Source organism: Lolium rigidum, chromosome 5 (genome assembly GCF_022539505.1).
Source record: "Lolium rigidum isolate FL_2022 chromosome 5, APGP_CSIRO_Lrig_0.1, whole genome shotgun sequence".
NCBI classification, from domain to species: domain Eukaryota; kingdom Viridiplantae; phylum Streptophyta; class Magnoliopsida; order Poales; family Poaceae; genus Lolium; species Lolium rigidum.
Genome location: NC_061512.1, coordinates 127,416,102 through 127,436,393, shown reverse-complemented (window position 1 = coordinate 127,436,393; position 20,292 = coordinate 127,416,102). Strand labels below are relative to the sequence as shown.

The 20,292-nt window shown below is 46.2% G+C and overlaps 1 protein-coding gene and 1 pseudogene across 1 annotated transcript; one reads left to right on the top strand and one right to left on the bottom strand.

The window, feature by feature from the left end:
• The first annotated feature begins 2,005 nt into the window (after window positions 1-2,005).
• Window positions 2,006-4,665, top strand: LOC124654880 (annotated as a pseudogene).
• Window positions 4,666-5,995: 1,330 nt separating this feature from the next.
• LOC124652445 (glutamine--fructose-6-phosphate aminotransferase [isomerizing] 1-like) lies at window positions 5,996-12,102 on the bottom strand. The gene is made up of 11 exons (XM_047191458.1): window positions 11,848-12,102; window positions 11,196-11,368; window positions 10,614-10,725; window positions 8,831-8,970; window positions 8,042-8,203; window positions 7,431-7,752; window positions 7,056-7,306; window positions 6,858-6,972; window positions 6,506-6,761; window positions 6,260-6,428; window positions 5,996-6,146 (listed from the first exon to the last, which is right to left on the bottom strand). Exons 1-11 carry the CDS (start codon window positions 12,077-12,079, stop codon window positions 6,063-6,065), a joined length of 2,016 nt encoding a protein of 671 aa, XP_047047414.1. The 5' UTR covers window positions 12,080-12,102; the 3' UTR covers window positions 5,996-6,062.
• Between the last annotated feature and the right edge of the window lie 8,190 nt (window positions 12,103-20,292).

Sequence of the window (20,292 nt, the reverse complement as noted above, 5' to 3'; positions counted from 1 at the left end):
AATGGTATCATCAATGAGGAATAGGTTTGTAGCTTTAATTCCAGTGGCACATCTACGAGATACTTCCTATGAATTTCAGTCAGTCCTTGGCCAGCTTATGTGCTTTGAACTGAAACGAGAAGTCTTCTCACTCATATGGTTGTAAATACCAGTGAAGTCCTTGTTCAACTTAATTGTTACAGAATTTCTTTGAGCCATACAATAGGCCACGAAAGCAGGCACATAAAAGGTGTCATGCTTTCCTTTTGCAGTAACATTCATACATTTTCAGTGAGCTGATCAAGAGACTGATGCTAACCTCCCTCTGTCCATAAAAGGATGTCTTATATTGGTCTAAATTTGGATGTATCTATACACTAAATAGTGTCTATGTACATCTAATTTTTTAAAAATCTAAGACATCCTTTTATGGACAGAGGTAGTACAATAATTATGCTATTGCGAAGCTCAGGGCTACCGGAACAATACTAAGACAACAGCTGGCCAACCTGCCCTCTATAACAGAACCCTGATACAAACATGTGAGTATTTCTCTTCTTCACTTCGAGAAGGATATGTAAATACTTCTGTGTGGTCACGCTCTTCGCTAGGTTCCTTGGTTGGTCGACATCGGATCCACGAAGAACAGTTTGATGGTATGCGAGCAACTGTAGTAGAAATAATCAAATAACAGACATTCTTCAGTAACGAAATTCCGACAAAAATGGGATGGTGCTCGAGTAGGTTTTGGGGTTCGAGAAAAAAAAATACAGTTTGGACGAACCTGCAATGGAATAATACTCACTGGCTGGAGAATATCAGCAACCTGTGGAACTTCAATCACTCTGTAAGATCCACTGGGACTGACAGGAGATACATCTCCCTTTGATCACATGACAATCAGAGAGAAAGAGCTGCTCGATCACTTACTGTTGCTTGCTGCAGAAGGAAGAGAGAATAGTTAACGAATTTTCCCTGCTGAGACGAAAATTAACCAAGCTATGTTCAAAGCAAATACGATGATTGGAAGGCTTTCATCAACTAGACTGTTTCCACCTCAATCCAACGGCCCCTCCTGCTCATGGAGTTCGAAACATCCTTCCCTCCCGCCGGCCGGCCTGACCGACCACCGTCACGTCGCTCGCGCCTGCCGTTACCAGATACAAGACTGCCCCCAACCACCGATCGACACGGAGGTGGATGGAGCTCGCTTCGGCCATCCTGCACGCGCCCTGCTCGATGAATTGACTGAGAAGATCAAAGTCCCTCACTTTCTCTCCTACCTTGTTGTTGGTGTGTCTCTCATCATGAGCTGTTCCAAATATTCTAATGGAAACTGTATGCTTCAGCAACCCGATAGAGGAAGTATACAATGAATTTGATATAGTTGGTGATCTACTCCTGTCCTGTCCTCAATCCTCATCCCCTAAGCATGACATAACCAACGTGATCAACCTTCTTGCTTGTGTGCAGTTGAATTGACCGACCCTTTCTCAAAAAAAAGAAAAGAATTGACCGACCCCATAAAGTCACGAGTCCACGATTGCTCTTCCCCAACTCCAGTTTATTGGTAAGCATCTTAACAATATGTGCCAGCAACTCATTATATTGGTTTAGATGCAGATAAGTTTTTTTACCCAATATGGATAAACCAAATTCAGCACTCTGGTGGAGTGGTGGGCATGTTGGACCCCAACGTGGTATCGAACTGACTACATTTCTGGAAGCTGCAGATTATACTAGCTGTGGGGTTAGATAATGGGCATTGTTGGTTCCCTGAAGGTGACTATCTTGGCCTGATGCATGCTCAATTTCGTTGAATTTTCAAATGCAGAGAAGTCGTCCTCGAAGCATCAATCAAATAGATGTAATGGGTACGAGCGACCCCATCTTTAGGTAATACTAGTTTTAATGCTGGCATAGCGTTCTGATTATCTGGTCAAATGTGCCACCCTCTACCAGGACTTTTCTGGAGCTTAGGTGAGGGAAAAAGGCTGACTTTGAGTCTTCGACTGCATGTGAGGCAATGCACTGGCATGCATGATTACAGCTCTGGAGCTACTTTTAGATCCTTAAGAAGTTGAGACCCTGTAGCATTCTGCTATCGACCTGGAGTGGTTTCCCCCTTTTTCAGGATTGAGACACACAAGCACCAGAAATAGATACTTGTTTCAGTCACCATCCGGTGCTGCCATCTCTGAAACCATGGCTCCAGCTCTACCACCAAACCTTGCCACCGTCTCCCTCCTCTCCTTTCTCGCGCTAGTCTCATGCGCCGCGAGTCGGGACATTCTGCAGCTGGGATCCTCCCTTGCCGTGGAAGCCTACCACAGTGACATCCTTCAGTCACCGGACGGCACCTTCTCCTGCGGCTTCTACAGCATCTACGAGAACGCCTTCACGTTCTCAGTATGGTACTCCAGGGCAGCCAACAAGACCGTTGTCTGGAGCGCGAACCGCGACCGCCCCGTCCACTCCAGGAGGGCGGCCCTGACATTGCGCAAGGACGGCAACATGGTGCTCAGAGACTACGACGACACCCTGGTGTGGCAAGCTGCTGATTACCTCACAAATGTTCAGCATGCTCAGCTGCTGGACACCGGGAATCTCGTTGTGAAGAACACCAGCGGCGGCATAGTATGGCAGAGTTTTGATTCACCGACAGACACTCTCCTGCCGTCCCAGCGCATCACCGCTGCGACACAGTTGGTCCCGACGACCCAGTCCCATGCTCCTGGTAACTACATCTTCCGTTTCAATGATATATCGATGCTGTCACTCATATACAGTGTTCCTGATGTCTCGGATATATACTGGCCAAACCCTGATATTAGCGTCTTCGACAATAGCAGAAGCCGGTATAACAGTACTAGATTGGGGAGTTTAGGCAACAATGGAGTCCTTTCATCTAGTGATTTTGCTGATGGACTACTACTTAAGGCCTCTGATGCAGCGGTGCCGGGGACCAAGAGAAGGCTTACTCTCGACCCTGATGGTAATTTCCGGATGTACAGCCTGGATGACTCAGATGGGGTGTGGTCAGTTTCAATGGTAGCTATATCCCAGCCTTGCGCCATCCATGGCATATGCGGTCAGAATGGAATCTGCCATTACTCGCCTAAACCTACGTGCTCATGCCCACCAGGTTACGTGATGACCAACCCAGGTAACTGGACTGAAGGCTGCACGGCTACTTTCAAATTAACTTGTGGTGATCAGGAACCTGTGCAGTTCGTGAAGCTCCCCCACACTGATTTCTGGGGATCTGATCAGAAGCGTCTTCTGGGAGTCTCATTGGAGGCTTGTATGGATAGTTGCATTAGTGACTGCACCTGCAAAGGCTTCCAGTACCTGCAAGGCAAAGGGTCATGCTACCCGAAATCCCTTCTTTTCAATGGAATGAGTTGTGCAACACCTATGGTGCGAGCAATCTATCTCAAACTTCCTGCCAGGTTCAATGTATCAGATACACCTATTCCTCAGTCCAATGTGTTGGATCCGGCACCGCCTACCCTGCACTGCGACCAGATGAGCCGAGGAGTCAGACACCCATTTCCGGATGTAAAAGAAACCAGTGATGGAGAACCAAAGTGGATCTACTTCTTCAGTTTCATAGTTGCAATTTTTGTTATTGAGGTTTCCTTCATAGCATTTGCATGGTTCTTTGTCTTTAGAAGAGAGATGGGGCCATCAGAGGTGTGGGCAGCCGAGGAAGGTTACAAGGTGATGACTAGCCATTTTCGAAGATACAGTTACAGAGAGCTCGCGAAGGCAACAAGAGAGTTCAGAGTTGAGCTAGGAAGGGGAAGATCAGGCGCTGTGTACAAAGGTGTCCTAGAAGATGAAAGGCCAGTGGCTGTGAAGAAGCTCAAAAATATGAGTCGGGGCAAGGAAGAGTTTCAAGCTGAACTGAGCATCATTGGCAGGATTAACCACATGAATCTGGCGAGAATATGGGGGTTTTGCTCAGAAGGGTCACACAGGCTGTTGGTTTGTGAGTATGTGGAGAACGGGTCCCTGGCAAATATTTTGTTCAGAGACCAAAAACTTCCGTCCTGGACTGGAAGCAAAGGTTTAATATTGCATTAGGTGTGGCCAAAGGATTGGCCTATCTTCACCATGAGTGCTTAGAATGGGTCATCCACTGTGATGTGAAACCTGAGAACATACTGCTGGACACAGACTTTGAGCCTAAGATCACCGACTTCGGGTTGGCGAAGTTGCTAAGCCGAGCTGGATCCAATCAGAACATGTCGAAGGTGCGAGGAACAGATGGTTACATAGCCCCCGAGTGGGTTTCTGGCCTCCCAATCACAGCAAAAGTTGATGTGTACAGTTATGGAGTTGTGCTGCTTGAGCTTTTATCTGGGACAAGAGTTTCGGAGCTTGCTGTCGGTTCAGACGCAGAGGTGCACAGCATGCTCGGTAAGCTTGTCAGGGCGCTTGCTGATAAACTGGAGGTACATGAAGAATCATGGGTTGGTGAATTTGTAGACCAGGAATTGAGTGGACAGTTCAACTATCTGCAAGCAAGAACGGTGATCGAGTTGGCTGTTTCTTGCTTGCAGATAGATAGAAACAAGAGGCCGACCATGGAATCTGTAGTCCAGACTCTCCTGTCGTTTGATGAAGCTAGTGATTAGTGCTTGGACTACAACTGTTTGTGGAATGTGTGGATAGGGTAAGAGTAGCATTTGTTGCATGGTAAGGGATGTACAAATGCTTGCAACAAGGTTCCACTACCATCCATTTGAACATTGGATACAACGGATCTTGGTTTGTTTCTTCGTCCGAATAGTCCGGTGGTAAAAAAAAAGATCATGTTTGTCATCGTAATTTCAAGTTTAGAAATAACATATAAATGTTACAGTTTGACCTATTTTTTTGAACAGTGTCGTTGCTAAAAGACAGTTAATGTTTGTCTACTCATATGTGTGATGTTTTTGTTTATCTCTACTTACTCTCTTCTTGTCTTTCCTCTTTATTTAGTTTATAATGCGAATGTGAACCACAAATCATGTGATTTTTCTGTTGCCGGGGGAGGTTATATACTTTTGCCGGAAGTACTATGCATATGACATATGCATGTATGATCCCGGATGCAATATCCAGCGGACTACTTTGATTTGGCCTGACACATCTAAGGCCCATATGCAACATCGTACCTGATATGTCGTACACATTGCAGTGCTGTACTTTTGCATTAGGTCAGCGATACCCATATGTATCCACATTTATTTTCAGGTCTGCAGGAGTCATTTTTATAGAGGAAGTAGTCCTAGAAGTTATCGAGGTAGTAGTCCTAGAAGTTATCGAGGTAACAAGAAAGATGCTGAAGGGTGTCAACAGAATCTAGTATGCTACCACAGACGCCAGGCGAAGCCAAACCACTTTGCAAGAAGGCGCCCTTCTTAGCTAAGCTACCTACACACTTTGTGAAAAACAAAGCACATGCAGATGACAACTATAATTTGTATGTTTGCCTCCTGCATGTGTGACCTTGCTAAATGTACAGGGAGGCAAATTATCTATGTCAGTTTTATTATTGATGTAGTGAAGATCGTCGGTTGGATATATGGAATCGAAACTGCGAACCCCTGAAAATGATTGACTGGCTAATGGTATCATCAATGAGGAATAGGTTTGTAGCTTTAATTCCAGTGCCACGTCTATGAGATACTTATGAATTTTAGTCAGTCCTTGGCTAGCTTATGTGTTTTGAACTGAAATGAAAAGTCTTCTCAATCGTGTGGGAGTAAATACCAGTGAACTCCTTGTTCAACTTAACTGTTGCAGAATTTCTGTGAGCCATATCATCGGCCATGAAAGCAAGCACATAAAAAGTGCCACGCCTTCCTTTGCAACAACATTCATACATTTTCAGTGAGCTGATCAACAGACTGTGATGCTAACCTCCTCAAACATCTACAATAATTAGACTATCGTGAACCTCACGGCTACCAGAAACAATACGACAACAGCTGGCCAACCTGCCCTCTATAACAGAACCCTGATACAGACATCTGAATATTTCTCATATCTGAATGCTTCCGACTCCCATGCACAGATTTTTCATGTACTATTTACTGTGTGGTCACGCTCTTCGCTAGGTTCCTTGGTTGGTCGACATCAAATCCACGAAGAACAGTAAGATGGTATGCGAGCAACTGCAATAGAAATAACAGACATTCTTCAGTAACGAAATTCCAGCAAAAAGGAGGTGGTGCAAGGGTAGGTTTTGGGGTTGGAGAAAAAAAAGATAATACAGTTTTGGACGAACCTGTAATGGAATAATATTGATCACTGGCTGGAGACAATCAGCAACCTGTGGAACTTCAATCACTCTGCAAGATCCACTGGGGCTGACAGCGGATGCATCTCCCTTTGAGCACATGATAATCAGACGCCCCTTACGAGAAAGGAGCTGCTGGATCACTGACTGTTGCTTACTGCAGGACGAGGAAAACAGTTCACGAATTTTCCCTGCTGAGATGAAAATTGACTAAGCTCTGTTCAAAGCAAATACCTGAAGCATGCATCACGTGTTGCAATGACGATGATTGGAAGGTTTTCATCAACTAGTGCTAGCGGCCCATGTTTCATCTCACCAGCAAACATGCCTTCACTGTGCATCAGTGCAACCTCCTTAACTTTGAGGGCACCCTCCAAGGCAGTGGCATAGTTGTAACCTCTTCCAAACACAAGGAGGGACTCCGAGTCGATCAACGAAGAGGCAAGTTCCTTCATTTCAGAATCAAGTTTCAGAACTTCACTGGCATGGCCTGCATAGTGACATTACACGCGTCATTTGAAAACGTCAACAAGAAATAACATTTTTCTTGAGGTGCATGGTACATTGTTAAACCAACAAGACATACCTGGGAGACTGGAAAGACCACTGATGATAGCTTCCCTTCTAGGTTGAGTGGATATTTGGTCAGATCCAATAGCCAATGCCAGCATTGCCATGACTACAATTTGACTGGTGTATGCCTGCATGGATTTCAGAGATGTTAACTAAGGAACAAGATGCCAAAAAACTGAACCTATGCAAGATGAGAATGACAAAAGTTTACCTTGGTGCTAGCAACACCAATCTCACAACCAGCGTTGATATGAATTCCACAGTGAGTTCTTCTTGAGAGTGTGCTTCCAACAGTGTTTGTTATGCCAACACAAAGTGCTCCGTTTTCTAGTGCATAATCAAGAGCAAGGAGGGTATCTGCTGTCTCCCCTGACTGGCTAACAAAAACTGCAGTGTCTTCTCTGTAGATAGGGCCTTGCCTGTCCAGCAAGTCACTTGCAACCTCCATAGTCACAGGAATACCTATGGCCAAAATAACACAAGGGAGAAACATATGTTTAAAGACTACTAGCAAAGTACCTATTGCACTGATGATTTCTAAAATTTCCATACAAGGACAATGCAGTTGGACATTGATTTGACTCACCGGTTAGTTCTTCCACAAAAGTTCTCGCAGCTAACGCAGCATTATAACTAGTGCCACAGCCAATAAAGACTACCCTTCTACTGCGTCTGATTGTTTTAAGGTGCTCCTTCAGTCCACCCAAAAGAACTCCACCATCCTTCAGTCTACCCCTCATTGTTGTTGTCAGTGAATGTGGTTGTTCATGGATTTCTTTTTGCATGAAGTGGTCATAGCTTCCTTTCTTTATTTGTTCAACTTCCATCTCAAGAACAGATAATGCTCGTTTTACAGACGCTGGCTTCTCTTTGTCATGGTCAAACTTAAGGATAGACACGCTACCATCCTGCAACATTTACAATTTTCAGAACTTGGGAAGGACATAAATTGTGAAGTGTAAGCTTTGTCAAAGAAACAACAACTGCTGCACATATATGCATCTCAATGTTTTATTTTTCAGTCATTGTAAAAAGTGGGGAAACAATGGTGAAAATAGTAGCGATGAAGAGTGAATAGACCGAAGTTGATAAAAGCAAATTTCCCAGGCAAGACTGATTAAGAAAAAGGGAAGTTGTAAAAAAAGGCAAAGAAACAATTAATGATGCATTCAAACAAAGAAATCACTTCAAAAGTACCTTAATATGAACTATTTCATTATCTTCAATAGCTAAATAATTCTTAGTATGCTCCACAATAGCACATAAATCACTGGAGAAAAACAGTTCTTTGGGCTTTCCATTTGCTGTCAGTGCTTTGACATCGTGGAATGATTTCCCAATCTTTTGACCACTCAATTCCTGAAAATACAGAGAGAATAGTTACGATTGGTACACCATCAAATTCAACTCAACAGAAGTGGCACTATAAGATCTATATTGTTACAGTAACCGGAAGTGGAAGGCATAGCAATACCAAAATGGTAGGAGAAAGGGTAAATCATTACTGAACTATCCTTGCCATAAAATAGACAAACTTCTCTACAAACATTCAAACATAAATGTTTCATTGTGAAGGAATAATGTGGAACAAAACCAGCTAACCATAGAGTTACTATATATCGAATATTGGAGCGCAGACCTCGTGACAGATTCTCATTCACGACAAAACCATACAAGGCAAAAAAAAACGCATACAGGTCTTATGTATGCAAAAGCAGAACTAATATCATTCTTCAAACCTTTATGTTTTCTGTTTGCATTTTTTCAGTTACATAATTTTGGAAATAAGTGGCGGCAGACATGCAGAGACGATTAGATATAATATGTTTAACTTTATATGTTAGGGTCAATAATAATATGCTTATTGAAAGGCTTGAAAACTTGCAGACATACCATAAATAGCTAGTGTATGAACAGAATATTAGATTAACTTCCTTGACACAAACGAAATAGCAAAAAAAAAGATACAGGGGTATTGTTGCTTACATTGACACCAAGTATCAGTGTGCTGCCTCGTTTGCATGCAATCAATTCGTTGGGGTAGTGTGGACTTTTAAATATAAGGGCGTAGGCTCCTTCAAGCTGCCTCATGACTTCATTAACAACTTCGATAAATGTCACATCACCTGCGAGAACAGATAAATTGTAAGAAGTCGCTTAACTTAGAACTAATACCCACATGTTCACACTCCAGACAGTAATTCAGTAACTATTTAATTCGTAATTTGATGATCAGATCTCTCGAGCTCAAGGAATTAACCTGCCAAGTTTAGGGTAATGTATGGCCTAGAATGTTTCTAGGTGACCAATAGGAAGTGTTGAGAAAATGTAACAGATGCATAGCTTTTGGCCTCATTTGGTTTCTATGTGGCAAATATTGCTTCAGCAATACTATAATTCTCTAATGCTGTGTTTGGTTGCAATGAATTGGGCTCTGAATTGGAAAATCTAGAATTGAGGGCCCAATTCTGCTGTTTGGATGTGCTATGTATTGGACTATGGAATTGTTGCCCAATTCTAAGGAGAGGCCCGCGCGAGGCAACATAACCCGTAGCCCAATTCGGAGGTCCTGAGCTCCGTATTCGCTCGGAATCGAGCCGTCGCTCGCTCTCCTCTCCCGAACCGAGCGCGACCACCTCCGCCCTCCTCCGTCGTCGTCGCCTGCAGGTACGGCCGCCCACCTCCGCCCTCCTCCTCCCCTCCGGCCCCACTCCGGCGGCCCTCCTCCGCCCTCCTCTTCCCTCCTCCTCCCCTCCAGCCCCAGTCCGGCTCCGCACTCCTCCTCCCGAGCACGACCTGAACCCTAGACGAGCGACGGCCGCGGGACGAGCGGCGGACGGCCGGACGAGAGGCGGCCGGCCGGCGAGCGGCGGACGGCCGGACGAGCGGCGGACGGCCGGCGGACGAGGTGCTGTGCGGCCGGCGGACGAGCGGACGGCCGGCGGACGAGGTCCTGTGCGGCCGGTGGACGAGCGGACGGCCGGCGGACGAGGTCCTATGCGGCCGGCGAACGAGCGGACGGCCGGCGGACGAGGTCCTGAGCTGACGAGCTGAGGTCCTGTGCTGTAATGGCGAAATAGTCTGTAGGGAACGGATGTTTGCCCCCTTTTTTTGCAATGTCGAAGTAATTTGTAGCGAAACTGGCTTTTGCCCATTCTGTGGTAGATGGTTCAGACTTGATTCTTTGGATGGGATTGGGATAATAACATGGTGAGTGTTGACAGTGATGAAGTGTGGGCTAGATATGTGGAGGTTTGTAACATACTAATTTTTGGCTCATGACCTTGCCTTGATGATTTGTGAGACATAATGTATGTACTTTGTGCTATTTGTGAGACATAATGTATCCACTTTGTGCTATTTGTGAGACATAATGTATCCACTTTCTACTATTTGTAAGACATAATGTACCCACTTTCTACTATTTGTAAGCATAATTGTCCACTTTCTGCTATTTGTGCTATTTTCATTAACATATGTTATATTGTTCAAAGTAAAAAATACTCTCAATTCCACACATGTGACATCCAAACAGGATTTGGTATTCCATTGAAATCTGAATTATGTAGCTGAATACAACGCGCATCCAAACACTCTTTGTGGTATTCCATTGAATTGGTTGATTTGGTTTTCCATTGCCAATTCAATTCAGAGCTCAATTCATTGCAACCAAACACAGCATAAGAAAAACATACGAAACTAAGAAAACAGTATCTCAATTGTTCTTTTGCAATGAATAACATAACACGTCCTAAAAACATGCATATACCTTCTTCATCATGAGCCTTATCAAAAACAAATTTTGCTAGCTTTGGGATGACTTCTGTGTCAGTGTCAGACTCAAAGGTAAACCCATGCCGAATTAGCGTCTCTTTCAGAACCTGAATACATACATCAGAGAGACAAGTTATACCAGAAATTTTACAGTGCATCAGGTTATTCGTGCATTATTAATTCAAGATTGGCATCAGGAGGTTAAACATGATTGTGCTCATGCATGCAAGTTTCAGATAGTACCGTGTCAGACACGTGTCATAAACAAATGATCGTCTTTGAAACGAAACTTTCTTAATTGCAATATGGTGTAAGCAACCCTGCAACTTTCTACATAATCAATTGAGATTCTCAGTTTTTTTTTTGGAAATCCTTCTACTGTTTAAGACTAGTATACAGTAAGAGATAAGGAGACAACCCATGTGGAGGTCTGATAACAGGAAACTAATTATAGTCCACTAGCACAACATCTTCCTAGTTTCAATAATGCATGGTGCATGTGCATCAACTGTAAAGGTAACTAGAATCAAATACTACAACAACTATATACAAGATCACGAGATCTTTTTAAGCAAACCTCATAGTTCGTGATGATGCCATTGTGCACGACCAAGAACTCATCACCGGCGCCAGAAGACTGCGGGTGACTGTTCCTCGGGGCGGGAACACCGTGTGTAGCCCACCTGGTGTGTGCAATTCCAGCATGCACATTGAATGCGGCATCCAAGTTCACCTCATTCTCATCAACCTCTGGAAAGAACAAAAAATGGAGCAAGTCTTAGCTTCTGTGGTTTAATTTAGTAGCCGCGTACACCAAGTGAAGTAGCAGAATTCTCACGAGGAACTTGCATACAGAAAAATCGACAGGAAATCCCGATAACAGGAGGGACTATGCGCAAAATTGCATAAACAGTTGACTGATGGCATAAATCTGAAACAAGTTATACTGGATCCTAACGGGAAGAATTGTAATTTTTCTTGGAAGATCCAGAATTTTGGGCGTTATGAGATCCCAATCTGACAATGCGAAGCGACAGCTGCAGCAGCAGCAGCAGAATTGCCTTCCCAATGACCACCAAACCCAAAATTCAGTACAGCGGAATCCAGAATGCGATCTGAACCCCGGTCAAAATTTACCGCGTGAATTAGCCTATAAATTGCCGACCCCGATCGACGAACCACCTAGCTCAAGGCCCAAGCAGAGCATAAATAATCAAACATGCACTCACCGGAGTAGACGGATCGCACGAGGTTCTCGATCTTGCCCTCCTGGCGGTACACGAGCGGGGCGGCCCCGGCGTAGGGCGCGGCGGCGGAGGACAGGAGGTCGGCGTCGACGGCTATCCCGGAGGAGTCGTAGCCGCGGTACTCGAGGCGGCGGAGGCCGTTGAGGAGCACCTCGAGGATGTAGCGGCGCTCCCGCGAGACATTGTAGTTGAGGTAGGCAAAGATCCCGCACATCCTCGGCCGGGAGTTGGTTGGGGGAGGCTTCTGGAAAGTGGTTCGGAGAGGAGGTCGGAGGTGGAGGATGATGAAGGAGTCGCCGGGCCGGTGACCGGGCTGCGGGGAGGAAGGAGGCAGGAAAAGGCCGCGTCTTTTGGGTGGAGGCTTCCCCTTTGAGCACGTTTTTATATGGTGGCAACTGCTAACGGGGAGGTTTTGTCAGGTCAGCGTCAGTGGTTAACTGAAACCAGGAGGGCGGAGCGCGCGGGCGGGCGGCGACCGCCGGCGTTGGAGAGGAGAGGACAGGTGAGGGGAAGACGATGACGGACGGTTTGTGGAGACTCGGGATCGAGGGGTCGGAACTCCTATTTTCTTCTGGGATTGAGGGGGGCCGATTTGGAGAAGAGGAGGTGTGTGGCATATAACCCAGAAAAAGGCATATCTCTTGTTTGAAAAAGATTACATTGACAGCCTCTACGCTGTTTTGCAACTTCGATCAGGTGAGCGTTCATAATTACTTCGCCTTGTGGAATCAGTCAAAGTCAAATTTTGCAACTTTGGTCAAATACAAGCGAAAACTACTTGTTGGTCTCCTCCCCTGAACAAGTGCTCAAGATCAATACTTGCTTCATCGAGCATGACAAGAACGGAAGTACTCCGTGTTTGCTGGTCCGGAATAATGAAGGGAGGCTTCTGCGTGGCCTACGAGCAGCAAAGGCTCACACGAAGACATATTTCAAAGTGACAACAAAAATTTGAAAAAAAAATACTGCATGTATATATCTCTCTGTGTGTTCATCAAGTTTCGCGACAAGCGATATATTCATACAAAACTTTGGTATAACTACTTATAAAAAAATTGGTAGATATGCTATACAAAGGCTCGCACGAAAGCAAATATGTTTCTCCATGCAAATATCAAATGTGTTTGTTATTTTAGACGGTGGTGTACTTGAATTTCAAGAGTGAATCATAGTCCATGGTTTGAGGATAATAGCCCATTTCTTCCTCCACCAGACAGATCTTACTAAGAGCATCTCCACTCGTCGCCCCGACGAGGCCCCCGAGCGACGTTTTTTCCATCCGGACGGCGAAATTCGGCCCAGTCGCGCCCCCGGTTCCTCGCTTTCGTCCGGATTTGGCCCTTCATCCATCCGGCGAGCCCACGCCATCCCCGGCCCCCCGGGGCGCGCTCGGGGACTCCGGACGAAAGATTTTGGCGCGAAACGTCGTGTGGACCCGCGTAGTCGGCGACTGGAAAACCGCGTAGTCTTTTTTTCCCCAGCTGCGCCGAGCTTTGGACATGTACACGGACGACACCGGCCTGCAGTTCAAGTTCCTCAACGTCTACGCCCGCCTCGAGAAGTGCGAGAAGTGGAAGGAAGTCCGCACGACCCTCTCGAAGAGCAAGACCGAGCAAGTACAACCCCGACGCTCCGGCGGCAAGCGCGGCGGAAGGGCGCCCGAACTCGGCCGGAAGAAGCTCAAAGAGCTCAAAAGACGGGCAATCCCGCCGACGAGATGCGGGCGTCGATCGACAAGTGCCGGGCCGACTTGAGGACGCACGCCGACGGGAGGAACGACAAGTTCGACGGCAGGTGGCGGGAGATGCTCGCCAACCAAGGCGTCCGGATCGCCTCGTCGAAGACGACGGCGGCGGCGAAGAAGAGGAACACGGACTTGGCGTTCCTCGTGGGCGGCGGCGACATGGAACCGATGGACGAGGAGACGAGGAATTGGTACCGTGGCCACCGCAGCCGACATCCTCCGAGCCACTCCGGACAGTCCTTCGTCGTCTCCGCCGGCTCCTACCTCGTCTCGCCTCACCATCTACCTCGCCGACCGCGGGCCGCTTCGACGTCCACCGCCGCCGCTTCATCGTCGGCCGCCGCAGCCCGCTTCGGCCACGACGTGTGAGGAAACCGGTCCGCTCGGACACCGCCGTGCCGGCCGGGACCGCCGACGAGCCTCGTCTCCGTGTAATTTCCCTCCGATCGCCGATCCGTGGCCGATCCTTTTGCTCCTTTTGCCGATCAACCGGCCGTACTTGTAGCGCGGGACGGCGGTTTGTTTGAATTTAAACTCTATCCGCCGAACTCCGGGTGGACGACTGGAAAGACGGTACTCCCCACGACTTATTTTCGTCCAATCCGGCGGTTGTTTCGTCCGGATTTGGGCGTGGGGAGCGCCAACGAGTGGGGATGCTCTAAGCTACCCCGTTTCACATTTCATATCATGATTGTAGTCTAAATTTAAACTAAAACCATGATAAAAATTATGAAACGGAGGACTAGTAAGATGCTAAGCAGAAAATATATGAAGTATGGAATGTGCAAGTGAGGTGTTAGACTGTCGTTAAGTTTGGTGGACTATTGCTAGCCCACATGCGCTGACTCGAAGACTTTGAATACTCTCCCGAGCTGATCCGGGCGCATATCCATCCACACATGCTAGCGTCGCTCTCGCTTGTCACTATCCATCCGTCCACATGCCTTCATGCTACGCGCTTCCATGTAGCTACCAAAACATGTACACGCTGAATTCATGTGTATCGTACGTGTGGATCGTGTAGATTGATGTCGTTTTCTAATTGCTTCGATCTCGGGAAAAATATATTCTGCAATTTCCGAGCCTCTTCGTCATGCTGATTTTTTTTTTGTAAGGCTCCAACGCTAGATGCAGCTGATTCTTCTGCTATGTTACAGGACCTCGTGGGTCTGGCCTGCTGTGAAACTTAAGGCCCGCAGCATACAAACTCAAAAGGACACCCAGAAGAACGGCAGAATCTGTGTCAGCCCATGCGAAGGAAAAGAGAAGTTGTGTTCACCTATCTCACCTCACATTCCTTTTTTTAACAAAAAAGTACAGACATAGATCCTCACATATATGTACATACACTCATTTTTATAAATGTACGTACGCATACCCTATCTCTATGAGCACCTTCGAGAGACTAAGTCTAAGAAACTAATCCAACGGGTCTTGAAATTGACGAAATCCCCAGGGACGCCTCGCTATTGACGGAAACGTCGCCTCCCACTAAAGAATATTCCGCCTTTTAATGAGACATCAAAGTGTTAAATCTGTGATTTAAACTCTAGGGGGCTGGGTGTGTCACTGCCCTCCTAAGAGCATGTCTAACAGCCCCGTATTTCTATGCCCGTATAACGCTCGCATTTCGCCCTGTATCGAAAAATTGCTAACGGAAGAGTCATTCTGTCTAGCAGACCCCGTATTTCGCCCCGTATTTTCAAAAATTAAAACCCCAAGAAGTTCATCTTCATTGATCATACTACGGATCATACATACATTGCGATCATACCTACATCTATCCTACATCTATTCGTCAAGGATGACGAATGAGATGAACGCGAGGGCCGCCGCCTCCTCCTGCGCCTCGAATTCCCGGATGGCGGCGATGGCCGCCGCCTCCTCCTCTGCCTCCGCATGAGCCTTCTCGGTGGCATCCTTCTCGGATGCGGCCACCGCCTGCAGGAAGGCTGCCTCCTCCTCTGCCGCCTCTGCTTCCTCCTCGCCGGCTCGCGGATCTCCTCCGCTTCCTCCGCCGCTGGTGCTGCCGATGCGCGCCGTCCATGCCGCCTTCGACGCGCGGTCACGCTCCCAGTCGGCACGCCACATCTCGAAGGCGACGCTGCTCATCGGCTTGAGCGGCGGGTCTTGTCGGTACCACCGCCCACCCGCGGCGAACTCCCGGAGCGAATCCGGCACGTAAAGCGCACCGGCGTACCGGCACGCCGCACGGCGACTCCCCTGGGCGGAGCGCTTGCATTGGCGCCGCCACGCCTCCTCCACGGTGCCCGGCGAGCGGGATCGCTTCGATCCGCTCGCCGGCGAGCCGGTACTGCAGCCGCGAGCGTACATACCGAACAGCGGTCGAAATGCGGAGCTGGGGTGGGCGGGATTGCTCGCTGATGTCTACGCACGCTTCTAAGTGAATCACCCAAGATTTATCGAACTCAGGGAGGTAGAGGTCAAAGATATCCCTCTCAAGCAACCCTGCAATTAAGATACAAGAAGTCTCTTGTGTCCCCAACACACCTAATACACTTGTCAGATGTATAGGTGCACTAGTTCGGCGAAGAGATAGTGAAATGCAAGTGATATGGATGAATATGAGTGGTAATAACAATCTGAAATAAATATGGCAGCAAGTAAACATGCAGTGGAACAATAAATAAACGGTGATTCGATATTTGGAAACAAGGCCTAGGGATCATACTTTTACTAGTGGACACTCTCAACAATGATCACATAATTAAATAAAGCTACTCTTAAACACTCTCTTGTTGGATAACAAATACCATTCATTGTGTAGGGCTATAAAAGCACACCTCAAGCCGGAGTAAACAAGCTCCACAACGTCCGGAGTTCATATTAAAGTAACCTCTAGAGTGCATAATAGACCGTTGCAATTTAGACCGAGTACTAACATAGCATACACACTGTCAACAATAGCTATGAAAGGGGGAATAGATCGCATCAATACTATCATAGTAATAGTTAACTTCATAATTTATAAAAGATTACAATCATAACCTACGCCAAGTACTACATGATGCACACACTGTCAACATTACATCATGGAGGAGGAATATAATACTTTAATAACATCACTAGAGTAGCACATAGATTAATAGTGATAAAAAGCTCATGATCATATAAAGATCACACCATGGGAGAGAGAGATGAACCGCATAGCTACCGGTAGAGCCCTCAGCCTCGGAGGAGAACTACTCCCTCCTCATCATGGGAGACAGCAACGGCGATGAAGATGGCGGTGGTGTCGATGGAGATGACCCCCGGGGGCAATTCCCCGTCCCGGCGGCGTGCCGGAACAGAGACTTATGTCCCCCGAAACTTGTCTTTGCGATGGCGGCGGCTACGGAACTCTTCGTGGGATATCGTCGACTCCGGTAGGGTTTTTGCAGACGGAGCTTTATATAGACGAAAGGGCGGAGTCGGAGGGCACCAGGGTGCCCTCACCACCAGGTGGCGCGGCCAGGAGTGGGCCCGCGCGCTAGGTGTGGTGTGGGGGCCCCCTGGCCCATCTTCGTCTCCCCTTCGGACTTCTGGAACCTTCCGTGAAATATAAGATCGTGGGCTTTTGTTTCGTCCAATTCCGAGAATATTTTCCTGTGTAAGATTTCTGAAACCAAAAACAGCAGAAAACAGGAACTGGCGCTTCGGCATCTTGTTAATAGGTTAGTTTCGGAAAATGCATAAAATCATTATAAAGTGTGAGCAAAACATGTAGGTATTGTCATAAAACTAGTATGGAACATCAGAAATTATAGATACGTTGGAGACGTATCACTCGCCGGAGCTAACTACGGAGGCAGCGGCGCACGGCGGAGCTAGGGTTGCGAGTGAGGGGTTAACCCCTCACTCGCACCTGCGCCCGGTATAAGTAGGGGGCGGCGGGGCCGATTTCCTGGGCCCCGTATTACGCCGAAACGGGCCGGCCCGAATACGGGGCCTGCTAGACGGCCCGCTCCTGCCACGTATCCCGCCGGAATTTTACGGGGTGGGCGGGTTATAAGGGGCCTGTTAGACATGCTCTAACCATCCAACCATAGATTGGTTCTCCTCACCTCATATTCCTCTCCCCTCGAAATAAAAGAGCCTCATATTCCTCTCGTCTGATCTCTATAGTGCTTTTGTTGGTTATATTCATGCACTCGAAGAGGTGGTTATATTCATGCACTCGATTCAAAGCTCGTTAACCGTGACTCCCTAATTTTGTGTTGCCATTCAAAGTTCATTGAGATCAATTTCATCAAATTCGTCTCCTATGGTCGATATTTCAAAAAAAAAAAAGCATTAGCTTTATCTTGTCGTTTCACATTATTTTTATGTTGTGAGTTCGGTTTTTCAATAATCGTAGACAAAGTGGTTATGAGTTTATTATTGGGTAGGTGAATTTCAAGTGAAGTTTTGCGCACTTACCTCGCCTCAAATTCCTCTTTCCCCTGATGTCTATGAAGTGCGTCAGTTTGCGGAGATCTCTAAAAAAAATGGCTGCATCCACTTACTGCACAACTTTATGCCTTAAGTTTTCTATTTGAGAATCATATACAAAGTGGTTATGAGTCCATTGTCTTCGTTTTTCTCGTTCACCCTACTCCCATTTTATCATCTTCTCTTTGTGCCAACGCTTTGGTTAATGATGCTCACTACATGAAAAATGTCTACATTGACAAGGTGGTTGTTTTCGTGATTGATACCAATGTTGGTCAACCCTGTAGCTATTGCTACCTTGGTTCGTGCAGGTTGTGAGCTAGTTGGATTGGCGTTGAGTGCTGATAGCCGGTAGAATTACACCGATGGGTGGAGTTGTTTTCTCTGTTTATTTTTGTTTGACACGTTTTTGTTTTTGACACACTTGTGTCACCAACATGTACTTTCCTTTAATGCAAAAGCAGAATCTACTACTTATTTTTTCGATAAGGGCCGCTTTATTACTCAAAACAATTTTCAAGCATTACACCCAGCTGCATAGCTACAATGCACACAGCCATTTAACAGTCTAGTGTCAAGCAAAAAAGAGATACAAAGAAAGATATCAAGAAGCCAACTACTATAAAGCGCTCCGTTGGCCCCAATCATTCGATTATGCAGCCACCCATGTTGGGTAATAAACTTCGTAGCCGTGTTCTCCAACAACCGTGTAGACACCTCCGTAAAGAGGTCTCGATCTTTCAAACGCTGAAGTGGCGACCATGAACGGAGCAAAGTTGTACACCGGTAAATAACCTGCAAGATAGATGAATTTTTGTCATTCAAAATCTTGTCATTTCTACATAGCCACATCGACCATGCTACCGCAATCGCTCCCACTCTGATAATAGTTTTGTACCTAAAATCAACCCCATTTAGCCAATTGCCAAAGATGTTTGCAATGCTACGAGGTGGATATAAGGTAGACCCTATCTGAATGATTGACCATATAGATCTAGCAACAAGAAAATATGTTTTATTGTCTCATCTTCGTGACAAAACACACATTTCGTACAACCATGCTAGTTGCATTTTACAAGGTTATCTTTAGTAAGAATCACACCTCGACGAAGATACCATGCAAATACCTTTATTTTAAGAGGTATCTTCATCTTCCAGACGAATTTATTATTTAAAACCGGTTGTGATGGAATACATAGAGCTGTGTACATGGAGCTGACCGAAAATACACAATTCTTGGTGAGACTCCAACGAAATTCATCCGTCCCTTGAACCCAAGAAAGGGATACTATTCATGGTCAAGAAAGGGATATATTTTAGTTTTTCAGAAAACTTCGTAAAGCCCAAGGAGATATAATCGCTAAAATGTAGAGATAATCAACTAAGTTTTTAAACATCATTATACTACTTTTTATTCATTGGTCACATAGGTTACAGCCTTGATAAAGAGAGGTATAATAGACATAGGTGGATCATCGAGCTAGACATGTTGCTCACAACCCCGTGCTAGCCTAGCTAGTTCGTGAGCTACAGAGTTTGATTCATGATAGTTATGTTGAAACTGAATTTTCGCAAACTCGGTCTCTAGGTGATAGCAATCATCCATCAGACAAGCTTTTCCACAGGGATTTGCTAGTTCGTGCTCATTTAAGTCCTACACCGCTTGATTTGCAACGTGATTCGTTGCAACTGAATTTTAAGTGGACTTACAATTGAGATTTTTTCAGTTGCAAGTGGAGTAGCAACTAAGAAAAAATTATCTAGACCGTTAAATTTGCTTCGTGATTCGTGCTAGTTATCAGTTGCAACATAAATTATAACTGAGATTTGATGATATCATCTAACCGAGAACGAGTCGACTAAAAAATAGTCACACCCTTTCAATAATATATTTAGAATCCGATATGCAGGAGCATGGCCCAGCAATGGGCTTTGTGCCGAGCGTGAAATGCCATAGCTGTGAGATGAAAAATAATCAATGTAAGCTCCATCCATCCTAGCCGTTTTGTGGTTTGGCGACCATAATTTCACGGGAGTGCGAGTGAAACGAAAAAGAGATAGGTGCACATCATGGTCAATTGGGATCGCCGCCCTGTCCTTTGTCCGCGCCTAACCAACCGGACGTACAAGCAAACAAACAAATTTCTCCCTCGCTTTCCTCAACGCCCCAAAGTCCAAATCTTGTCCTGCCTGCAACAACGTCTTAAACAACAGCGAGGTACTCCAGAGGTGGCAGCACGGTGTGCGACCAT